The sequence below is a fragment of the Musca domestica genome, unplaced genomic scaffold, assembly GCF_030504385.1.
Source record: "Musca domestica strain aabys unplaced genomic scaffold, Musca_domestica.polishedcontigs.V.1.1 2, whole genome shotgun sequence".
NCBI lineage: Eukaryota > Metazoa > Arthropoda > Insecta > Diptera > Muscidae > Musca > Musca domestica.
Window position 1 is genome coordinate 3461808 of NW_026712249.1, and position 12212 is coordinate 3474019.

The 12212-nt window shown below is 35.3% G+C and overlaps 1 protein-coding gene across 1 annotated transcript; it reads left to right on the forward strand.

The window, feature by feature from the left end:
• Positions 1-9576, forward strand: LOC101899057 (uncharacterized). Its single transcript, XM_059121663.1, has 5 exons — positions 1-627; positions 3263-3379; positions 4329-4576; positions 4642-4801; positions 9206-9576. The coding sequence occupies exons 1-5, from the start codon at positions 353-355 to the stop codon at positions 9366-9368; spliced, it is 963 nt and encodes a 320-aa protein (XP_058977646.1). The 5' UTR covers positions 1-352; the 3' UTR covers positions 9369-9576.
• The last annotated feature ends 2636 nt before the right edge of the window (positions 9577-12212 follow it).

Consider the following 12212-nt stretch of genomic DNA (forward strand, 5'->3'; position numbering starts at 1 on the left):
ATAGAGGAGTAGTAGTAAACTGCTGCAGAACATTGAACTGTCAACAGCGTAAAATTGGCTACTAGAATTATTACAACATTTGTTAACAATTCTATTGCAACAATTCAACTCAAAGGACACGCAATACTAATAAATTCGAAAAAAAATCTTTTATTTGATTTACAGTTTTCATAACAAGGAAAAAACCTATCGGCTGGAGAGAAGTAAAGTGCATATCCTTGAGTTTTAAACCCTTTTCGTTGTGGCAATTGATGGCTGTTTGTTGACAATTGCCGTGCACGCAAAAACCCCATAGATCTAATGTGAAAATTAAATATCGAAAGAGCATAGCAAGTGTTGCTGATTCTATTCCATGGTATTTGTAGCCGGTATTGGACCACATAATTATCATCATAGACGTCTATCAACCAGCAGTATGTCGAACCAAAAACAAGGTGCCCTCAAACAATGCCTGCAGCTATGTTGCCTCTTGGCCACATTTATAATGGCGGGATTTTTCAGTACGGCCGGTGCCAAGCCTACCATATCCTTCAGTTTTCCCCAAGGACTACAAGGTTTCCCCACCTTCACTTCATTTACACAGCAAATCATTGAAAATCGCAGTGCTCGACAAATGAAAACTTACAGGTGAGTAATTCGAAATATTTATTGGCATAAAAAAACTAAATTGAAATAAAATTCGTTAAAGGTAGGTGAGGGTAGATAAAAGGATTTTTTGACTGGCTTAAGCCATTCTCACCTTAAACTTTTCAATTAAAATTCATATTTGGTCAACTGGAATTTAGAAAATCTTTTTACAAACCATTTTAAAATGGGAGAACCATTAGATCTTTTACAAGACTTCAGTCCATTACCCAGTTTTTGATTGTCGAGCATATAATGTTGATAATGTGTAATAATTTAACAAATTATTATACACTCTAGTGATAAAGGAATGAAAAGATAAATTTTGAAAGTTTTACGCTTATCATCGAATAAATTCGGTTCTGTAACTCATTTTTTCAGTTACCAACAAAAATCTGTAACTTTGAAACCCAAAAGTTTGATATTGAAAATAGAAAAGAAGTTAAAGTTGACAACATTGGTATTTATCGGTAGGTCTTAGCGACTACTTTGATTTCGTCGCTCACTTACCAAATTTAACGGCAACTCATAAAAGGTTTGACTCTCTATGGAGTAGTTTCCAAAGGAATGGGACAACATTGTCTATTTCGTATCGGACCTAAATAAATATGATATAAATAATGCGACGTGCCAGGTTCGGACTATATTGGTTGCTTCCCTCACTTTATATCAGATATTTGTTAATCTTTAGAAAATGTGTGTGAGGTACCAGATATAGTCGACAGAAGTATTCCATTTTCATATTTCATCTAGTACAGATAACATGGTATGGGCAAAATTACAAGAAAATCGAATATTTATATCCAATTTTATGCGAAATTACAAATTCAATATTCATCTGAGATTTTGGGTTGGGAGACATATTTAGATATACCAAGTTAAAAAGAATCGCTAGAATAAAATTATTGAAAATTGTCTCCCTTGGTGGGTGAGGTACCAGAAGGAGTTCGTAGATATATTTCATCTTCACAAAGGATCTTGTGTTAGTAAAAATGTTTGTGTGTGTTAAATTTAAAGAGACTTGAATGCTTATTTCGCTTTCTTGAGCGTTTTGTATTTCAAAATCTTAAACCCTATGTGGGGGAGGTACAAGAAGTAGTGGATCGATATATCCCATCTTCACACCAGACCTTGGGTTAATAAAAGTGTAGTAATGTGTATAATATGAACACAATCTGACTATTACATCACTTTTTATAAGAGTTATAATTATTCAAAATTTTGACACTTTTTGTGGGAGGTACTTGATGGAGTGAACCGATATTATTGATTTTCGCACCTGATGCATATATGTGGATTTGTAAAATTGAAGCAAAATCGGATTATCCTTTATCTTTCTGTGCAGTAAATTATTTCTTTGAAAATGTTGACATTTTGTGTGGGAGGTCCAGAAGGTGTGAACCGATACTGTCCATCTCCGAACTAGATCTTAGTTTGACAATAATATTACGATATACAAAGTTTGGACCAAATTGGATACTCCCCGCACATCGCTAGATCTATCCAAAATGTCCTGAAACGGATTTGGTCCAAAAAGACCTATGGTCTAAAACCGTTATTTCGATATATACCCTCTGTAGCCATATGACTGAGGGTATGAAAAACAAGTAAAAAAATATTAAGTTCGGCCGGGCCGAACTTTAAATACCGTGATTTCAACAGACAAACAGACGGACATCGTTAAATCGACTTAGAATTTTATGCTGACCATGAATATATACACTTTATAGGGTCTACGACGAATATTTAGGGATGTTACAAACGGAATGACAAAGTTAATATACACTCCTTTCCAAGGTGGAGGGTATAATAAGTTATTAGATGAAATATGGTATGTTCCAGAACTGCAAGAATGTAATAATTTTACAATAACCGAGTTTCCCTTTATCATATCGGAAAAAATTGCAAAAGTAGTAGATTCTTGTAGGTTCTGGAACAAATCTATAATTTGTTGAAGGCTTATTGTTGGACATATAATTAAATTATTTTTGAAAACTGATTAAAAAATTTGATTGTCAATCAGTTGATGATTCTAAATAATTTAACTGTCAAAGCTGCTTTCTTCATTCGCTCTCATTTACTCGACTTTTGAACAATGGAATACTTATTGGTTTTTTTTGTGGAAAAATGTAAAATTATCCAAATCAATTGTTTGGTATAAAAGTTTACTTGACGATACAATAGGCGTGTCTAGTTACCCTAAAGTGCGTAAGAATTTTTTTTCAAAAGAGAACGGTTCGAGATAGAAGTTTTGACAGTCCTTTTACTGAGAGTTTGCAAATTCTTACAATCACTTGCAACTCTTCTTCTTCCCCTGCCGGTGATTTATATTTAGATCAGAAATAAAAAAAATCTACATTGTGGAAATTGCAAGCCTAACTGTATTGTTTTTCGGCAAATTTTTTAAGTTTGACATGCTTCATTTCTTATAATGTCGGACAAATAGTTTTATTTTCACAAATCAGCTGATCTCAAGTTGCAGGAAAAGTAAGCAGAAACACTTACTATACTCAACTACAGAGCTGCATTTTTTTCATATTTCCGTTGAACTTAATATAAAATTTAATTTATATTATATTTATATTAATTAATATTTAAAATTCTACAATAATTTGGTTTCCTTTTTTTTCATTCACAGTGGCAAACGATTAACGAACGACTCATTACTCATGATATACTATCACGATTCGACAATTGCGGTTACCGAATTGGGACCACAAAAACTTCTACTGGGCTGTGAACTCATTGAAATTTAGTAAGTATGACCAGTATCCAGTAAATGTGATAAGTATCTAAAAACTCACATATTCATTATCAAAAAACCACATTGATTTGAAAAAAAGACGACCTTTACTGGTTGCAAAGAAAAAAAAAAAGGGTTCGATAAGTAGGAAAAATTTGTAAAAACCAGCAAATGTGTAAGCAACCAGTCGGATGATATCAACCCTAGGGGGTTTCAACTAAATATTATCTTTCAACTAAAATATGATCCTCTTTTACATTAACTTGTCATTATTAGTCTGAATTTTTAATAGAAATTTACTAGCTTCCATATTCTTAAAAACTAAACTGCCACAGTAAACTTGATCATCAAATGATATATGTACTTCGAAAATCAATCACTGCCTTCCACTTTTAATTGGGAGTAATGTACTTTCATTCGATAAATAAGGCCAAAAATAAATTGAACCCCGGAAAACGTTTAAAACACGTTTCGCCAAACGAAGTAATCGCGCGTCTTGACTGATATGAATGGTGGCGAGTCGCGACTAGATTCATTTGCATATGTTTTTATGTTATGTCCCAGAGTTTAATTGGCCAAGACGGAAGCGATGTTAGCTGTTGTTTGATTTCTTAATGAATTGCTGCGAAATTGGCAAGGCTATTTGAGATTGACTCGAATGCGAAGGTGCAAGAGGGGTATCGCTAATGGGTGCTATTGAATGGATTAGGTTAGCAGGTCCCATGCCAATCCTAATTAAAAATGTTAGACATGCCCGATAAGAGGGAGAGGCTTGACTGATGTCTGATGATATTTATTATTTAATTAATTCCACGCGTGTATTAGGGTGGGTGTTGTGTTCCAATAAAGGGAATAAATAACAAACATATTTTAAATTCATTCATTGCACTTTTGAAGTACCAACTTGGCTTGTTGCCAATTTTAATACATTTATTCTTTTTTCTTCCCCTCTTACCTTTAGCAATGAACAGGAAGGCAAAATGCTTTTGGAGAACCTCTCCAAATACAATCGCCCCTTGGAGATAACATTTGAGGAAATGTTGAAGTTAATGCGGCAATGTGAGCGTGTCGATAAACTGACCTATGCCGCACGAAACACCGGCAAATCATCGGATGCCCCATCGTCCACAGAAACGAATATCGCCTTAAATCTGGCCGCAAATATTTTCCCCAAAAGTCCACTTTCAATATTGAGTGGTATTATACCAGGTATGATTTGAGATTTATTTTGATGCTTGGAGAATTTAATGAGCGAGAATTTAATTTTTATTTAGGCACAAAATGGTGTGGCACCGGTGACATTGCTGAGACCTATGACGACTTGGGCACTGAAACCCAAATGGATCGCTGTTGTCGTCAACATGATTTGTGTCCGGTGAAAATTCGGGCATACCAAACCAAATATGATCTCAACAATGATTCATTGTATACAAAGTAAGTAGAGATGTAAAAGTCTATTGGGCGGTATTTGTAAAAGTTTCTACAAAATATTGAACAATTTTGAAAATAATGTAATTATTTTAAAAATAGGCATGTGCTATAATTTTTTGGTAATAAATTACTCAGTAAAATTTACTGAGAGAATTTCCTTGCTTATTTAGTAAAATCTAGCTAGAAATCAGCTGTTACAGTAGTTTATTTAATATTTTACACGCATGGAAACATTGTTCAATTCCTTCCCATATTTTTGGGATTTGAAAACCAAACAATCTACCTTTGATCATGCTACAATCAGAAGGCCAGGTTCTCTATTCATTTTACATTTTTCACAAATTTCTTGAACTAGAAACAAAAATGAAAAATTTGAAGATTGGGTTAAGAAAAATCCATTAGGTTATTAAAGAGTTAAAAATAGAAGACAAGTGTATTGGAGTTTTGATTGAAACCTCTGCCATATTTTTTTGGAATTATCGGAATAAGATTCTTTGAAATCCGTGCATATTATTGTGTCTTCAGTAATATTACTGATAACAATATGATGTTTATTTTGATTGAAAATTTTAACAAAGACGCGAGTCACTTTAGAGGCCTTTTTGGTCACTTCTTGAAAATTGGATTAACAAGTTTAAAAATATCAGTCGGTTTTGCCGACAGAGGTATACACTAAAACAAGTAAGCAAAGGCTACAGTCGAGCGGGGCCGACCGTAGAATACCCTACAACACTATAATAAACGATACAGTATATATAGGCGAGAAACTCGAAAGAATTCCACAAGATATTGTGACAAATAATAAAAGAAAACCATCAGGTTTCAAATAATAGCAACTTACACTAATTTGCTCATTTCCAATTTTTGCACGTAAATGGGCACGATTATAGGTCTTTGGGAAATATTGGTTTCAGATCTAGACCAATATTTCCCAAAGACCTATAATCTCTCAGAAGTGGCAAAAGATTAACATTTATTATTGGTTTTTGACTGAAACGCATCTATATGAGATACAGACATTTGACAATATTCTGCAACGAAATAGTCAGTAGTGCGTCTTTCCTGTATTTGTGAATTCTCCAAAAAGTCACTGGAATGGACATTTTCGTATTTTGTCTACAAAAGTTGGCAAACTATTTCACACATTGAATATTTTTGGATGGCCATCCAAAACTGCTTGGCTTTTGCAATGTTCGGTAATCCCCATTCAAATGTGCATGAGGATCGGGCGATAATTACGACCTGCTGACAATTTTGCATTTTTTTTTTTGGTCCATTTCAACCCCTAAATATATGGCGATCATCTCCAAAAAGAGTAGGCTTCTATTCTGACCCTCATCTTATCCCCATGCAAAATTTCGTAAGGATCGGGCCATAAATGCGATCTGTATATGATATCCTAATTTCCTAACTACTTAGTTTTGTTAGCTGTAGAAATATTACCAAATGTTTAATTAAAAATAAAAATATGCCAAAAATGTGACACAATTGAAAAAAATATGAGAAAATTTTACAAAATCAATATTTTCATCTGTAGAGAGATATTTTTATGCGATTTTTTTAGACGTTTTTTCTTTCCTGCCAAGAGGCCATTCTGAATTAATGAGAACTGTCGAAACCAGTTCAGCCGTTCTCGACATATAAGAGATCTTTCAAGCATATCTTCTTTGATAGACATATATATCGCACATATTTTGCTATATATCCGATTTGTTGGATCTTAACATCAATGTAAAGATCAGAAGTAACCTTGTCATGGCTTTGTGATTTCGCCGGGATTTAAAATATTCGCGGTTTAATGAAAAATTTTGATTTTTTTCAACAAAAAAGATATGGTCTATTTTACCCGCTAAATATTATCCGATGACCACCCACATTGGTAGGCTTCTTCCCCGCCCTAAACTCTAGCTACATGCGAAGTTCCGCGTCGATTGGTCTATAATTGCGACCTGTATAGCTACTGCAAAATCCGACATCCGATCATCTCCAAAAGAAATAGGGTTCTATTCTGACCCTAGCCCCACCTCCATTCTAAATTTCGTGAAGATCGGGCCATAATTGCGACCTGTAGAGTGATTACAAATTAACATGGACAGACGGACAGACGGACGGACGGACATACATAGCTAGATCGACTCAACTCGGCGAGCTAGGAAGATCCATATATACTTTCCTATGTGGGAAATCAATATTTCGAGGTGTTACATAATTTTTGGCCCAATCGAACTTATAATACCCCCAACACATAGTGTTGTAGGGTATAACAATGCCTGCTTGTTTACATAAATATTACAGGTGCCAGATTTGGTCTATATCGACTACTTCCTGTACTCTATATGTGATAATTTTTGGAAAATGTTCAAACGTGCGTGATGAATGCGTTGCAGTGGATCGAAGTAATCCACTTCATCTAATGCTGATAGAAATATTGCGGTGTTCAAAATTTAAAGAAAAACGAACACTTGTCTACAGAATCGCTGAATTGATTCACATTTTATAAATGTTTTTTAAAGGAGTAAACCGATATATCCTATCTTTGCAGCAGATCTTGTGTTGGAAATGTGCGAAATTGAAGACAATCACATTTTATACGAATTATAATTATTCAAAATTTTGACACTTTGTGGAGTAGGTACTTCATGGGGTGGACCGATATTGTTCATTTTCGCGCCTGACTTAGCAAAGACGAAAATATTGGGATTTGTAAGGTTGACACAAAATTGAATGATTCTTCTCATTCTATGTGGTCATTTATTTTCTTTAAAACGGACATCCCTAGATAGACTCCAAGAGTCCCAAATAGGATTTGGTCCCAAGAGAACTGGGGTCTAAAACTGTTATTTCGATTAGGTACGTTCTGGCTGTATCAAAATATATGTGGCTATATGGCTGAGGGTGTACAAACGCTTTTCAACCGAGATTGTAACAGGTCAGGGCATTTAACTAAATTATTAGTCACAAAATTCTACAAAAGGCCAAAACATAGTTTAGGGTTAAATTAGTACTTCAAGTGTCAGCTCGTCTGTTTGTGGAAATAACTCCAGCTTCCAAAAGGTTGAATCAATTTAAAAACCAATTGAGTTCTGCCGGTCTAAACTTTTAATACCGTGCACCATTTGGAAGGAACTTCAAAAAAAAATTAAAAAAGATCGTCGAAAAATACCGGCTTAAATAAAACCGTTACATGGGGATATAAGAAGACGAGGGCAAGCAGACCCACGAAGACGTGGACCTGCATAGACAATTTTCTGTCATTGATTGTAGTATATATTACGAACTTCAAATACGAAATTTCAAACAATTCGGGTGAATAGTGTCGATAACATCATGAAAATACCGAATCTTGGGAGATACCGATGTATGGGAGATACCGTGTATAATGTCTCTAAAATCATAAAAATGCCAAACATTGGGAGGCTATGTGAAAACGGTGATCGACATGGCCCAAATACAAACTTAACCTACCTACTGGCAAAATACACCAATTTAGGCCCATTCCCGGCGAAGCGCTTGCTTGAGGTGATCGTCACTTTGGTTTTTTTAGTGCCAAGTTTGCTTTCCAAAATACTCCAAACACAATAGTCCAACGGATTGGTATCCGAAAATTTTGGTGGCCATTGTGCGCTGGAAAGGAAGCGAGGAACCTCATTTTGTAACCATTCTTGGGTGGCGCTTGCTAGGTGCGACGGTGCTGAGTCCTGTTGGAATGTCCAAGGTCTGCGGCCAAAATGTTTGCATGTTCAAGGCTTTAATACACCCTCCAGAATATTTTCGCGATAATATTCGTCATTTATTCTTATGCCACGATCGATTAATACGAACGGAGAGCGACCATCGGCTGTTATGGCGGCCCACACCATCACCATAGCCGGCGTTTGTGTTCTGGTGGCCAAACGAAGGTGCACATTTTCAGCTGACCTCTTTGGCAAGTAAACACGATCATTGTTTGTTTACAAACTGCTGGACAACGAATGTTTTCTCATCTCACCCTGTATCTGTATCACTCGATATTCGGCATTTTGATAATTTTTGATAAATGAATTTTTTGAAATTTTACCACTTAGTTCCAATTAAAATTTCTTTTTTACTGGTTTTGAATATTTTTTCTGGTCAAAATTGTTTGTGTTTGAAATTTCGTACGCTCAACGCATTTTGGTAACGTTCTGTAGACATTCCTGATAAATCCAATGCTCTCAGCTCTCTATAAAATTTCAAAGCTCTATATTAAATGTTGCGAAATATATTTTAAAATATTGGGATATCTTCGTATATGATCAAGGCTACATAGGCCTTAAAATGATGGTGAAAGAATCCGAACTTTATTTCATATATCTGTCGGAGCGCCGACTGAAACTTTGTTACTTGTCAACTTTTCTCATTCATTATTTTCTTTTCCCCTATTTTCAGATCCCATTGCATCTGCGATGACATGCTGTTCTCCTGTTTGAAAAAGACCAACACATCTGCCTCACAGCTCATGGGTTCGATATATTTCAATTTGGTGCAGGTGCCCTGTTTGGATGGCGAAAAGAATCAATATCAATTTCGGGCGGCCAAGGAGGGTTTCTGAGACCCGATTCACCCCTCCCAACCTAGCATACACGGCCCACATGTGCTTATTGGCCAACTACATTGTTAGCATGTAGTTGTTAGTTGTTAATTATCTATCCCATGTTGTACATAGACAATAGTTACTGTAGTTATTTATATCTAATTAATATTATGTTATTTTTTTATGTTTTTTATTATTATTGTAATAAATGAAAAAAGAGGTTAAACGTTTTTTTTACATATTGTCCGGTTGTTATGTGTTTACAGTGTGAGGAATTGAACCCAAGTCGGCTGCAGACGTAATGTATTGGAAATGTGTTTGTGGCCATGTTGGGCGATCGCCTGGTTTGTGGTTGGAGTTGCTCACAAATTTAGCAACAATGGATGGAAATGTGTTTTGTATTTATTTTTGATAATAAATAAAAAATGTGCCAACAACAAATATGAACAATTTACACACATTTTGCACATTAGCAATTGTTTGTTACCACTAAAAATACAAAATTGAAGACGGCAATGGAAAAAAACATTTTACTTCTATTGTTAGATACATCGTCATTGCAACCATATGTTTGAAGGAATGTTTATTTGTGTGGACTGGCGGTGAATAGATGACGGATGGATGGACGGATGGATGGATGGATGGCTATGCTTTGCTTTGCAAACGCGCCAAAAACAAATTGGCCTAAATAGATATTTTATTAATTATCATTTGGTGTTATTAATAAAAATAATAATACATTCATATTGGCTGGAGGTAAAAGAAAATTCGTTATTCCGTTCGTCATTTCTACAAATAATCGAATGTGAAAAACTTATAAAGATTAATGAATGTTATTTGGGGAAACAATGGGTTTTAGTTGCTCTACAAATTGGTTGATTATTTCAATATAATAATTAAAATATTTAAACAATCTAAACATATGATGGGACTGATAAAATGTGAAAGTTAATATATTTTCAGATTGAATAAAATATTTAGGGTAAGACAGCCATGTTCCGATTTTCTGTTTTGTGGGAAAGAAGGTTGGTAAACACGGAAAATTCCACCTTATACCTCATCTCTTGTTCAAAGGTAAAACCAGGACAAATGTATGCTTCTGATCTCAAAATAAATAAATTCCTAGGGGAAGAGTATAGTGGTCCAATTTTGGTTCTATGAATTCAAGGTAAACTGATTGCAAATAATTGTTCTTTACCAGAACCTAGAAAATTCTACAAGTTTTGCAATTTTCTTCGATATCATAAAAAATCGTAGTAAAAACTTATACATTATTGCAGTTTTGGAATATTATAAATATTGTGAAGCTCTGAATTTCTATAATTTACCTGAGCTAATTTCATTGCAAAAAAAATCTCTGATTTGTGTACAGGGTGAGATGAAAGAAACTGTAACCAACTTCAGACTGCTGTCATATCTAAGCCAATAGTCCGATAGTTGTTAAAATTATTCCAGTGACAGCTCATTATATTGTTTACAAGCGTACAAAATCATTTTGGTGAGAATTTTCTAGAAAAAAAGTTATTCGTGATGGAATTCAAGCGTGATAGTGTGATTTCTTTATATTTGACTGGAAAACCACAAGTGGCTATCGTTAGAGCACTCCAGCATTTAAATGTGAATAAATCGTACCACCGCTCGTTACCGTGATACTGGTGGCGTAGCCAGACGTCAAGTAAGTGGACGGAAGAAAACAGCAACATCAGCAGAAATGGTTCAAAAAGTAAAGAAGCGACTTGATCGAAACCCGCGTCGCAGTGGCCGAAAATTGGTTCGTGAGCTGAACATATCGCAATATTCCATTCGGCAAATATTGAAAAATGAGCTCGGGGTAAAGCCATTGAAATTCCAAAATGTGCAAGAACTTATACCGCAACAGAAAGAAAATAGACTCAAAGGAGCTAAAGGGTTGCTTCGCTTGGCCGAAAGTGGGGAACGAATTTGGTTTTCTCCGATGAGAAAACATTCGTTGTCCAGCAGTTTGTAAACAAACAAAATGATCGGGTTTACTTGCCAAAGAGGTCGGCTGAAAATGTGCACCTTCGGTTGACCACCAGAACTCAAGCGCCGGCCATGGTGACGGCCGCCATAACAGCCGACAGTCGCTCTCCGTTTTTATTAATTGACGTGGCGTCAGAATAAATGTCGAATATTATTATCGCGAGAATATTCTGGAGGCTATATTAATGCCTTGGACATGAAGACATTTTGGCCGCAGACCTTAGAAATTCCAACCGGACTCAGCACTATCGCACGCGCCACCCAAGAATGGTTACAGAATGAGGTTCCTCGCTTCATTTCCAGCGCACAATGGCCACCAAAATCTCCAAATACGAAACCGTTGGACTATTTTGTCTAGAGTATTTTGGAGGAAAGTAAGGTTTGCACTAAAAAATACCAAAGTTTCGATCACCTCTAGCAAACGCTTCGCCGGGAATGGACCAAAATACCGCAGAGCAACATTCAGGCAGCGTGTGACGGTTTCATTGGCCGTTTGAAGGCCATAATTCGTGCCAAAGGTGACCAATTTGAACAAATCTAAACTTATTTTAAAATCTGATACTATTTCCGACATTTTTTGTTTCATTCAAGAAAATTAAAAAAATTTAAAAATTATGCCGTTTGACTTTGTTGCAGTGTTTTCATCTCACCCTGTATGCTTCTGATCTGCAAATAAAGTAGAGATTAGTTTTTTATTCTAACATGGACATGTGTTAAAGAAAATATTTTTGTTTTCGCACTTTCGTAGAACACAGCCTTAGCACATAAAAAATAAATAGCTACAAATATACACATTTGTTAGTATATATTTCAAGATTTTTAAGTATTTAATGATTTGTTCCAGTACCTGAAGATTTTTAC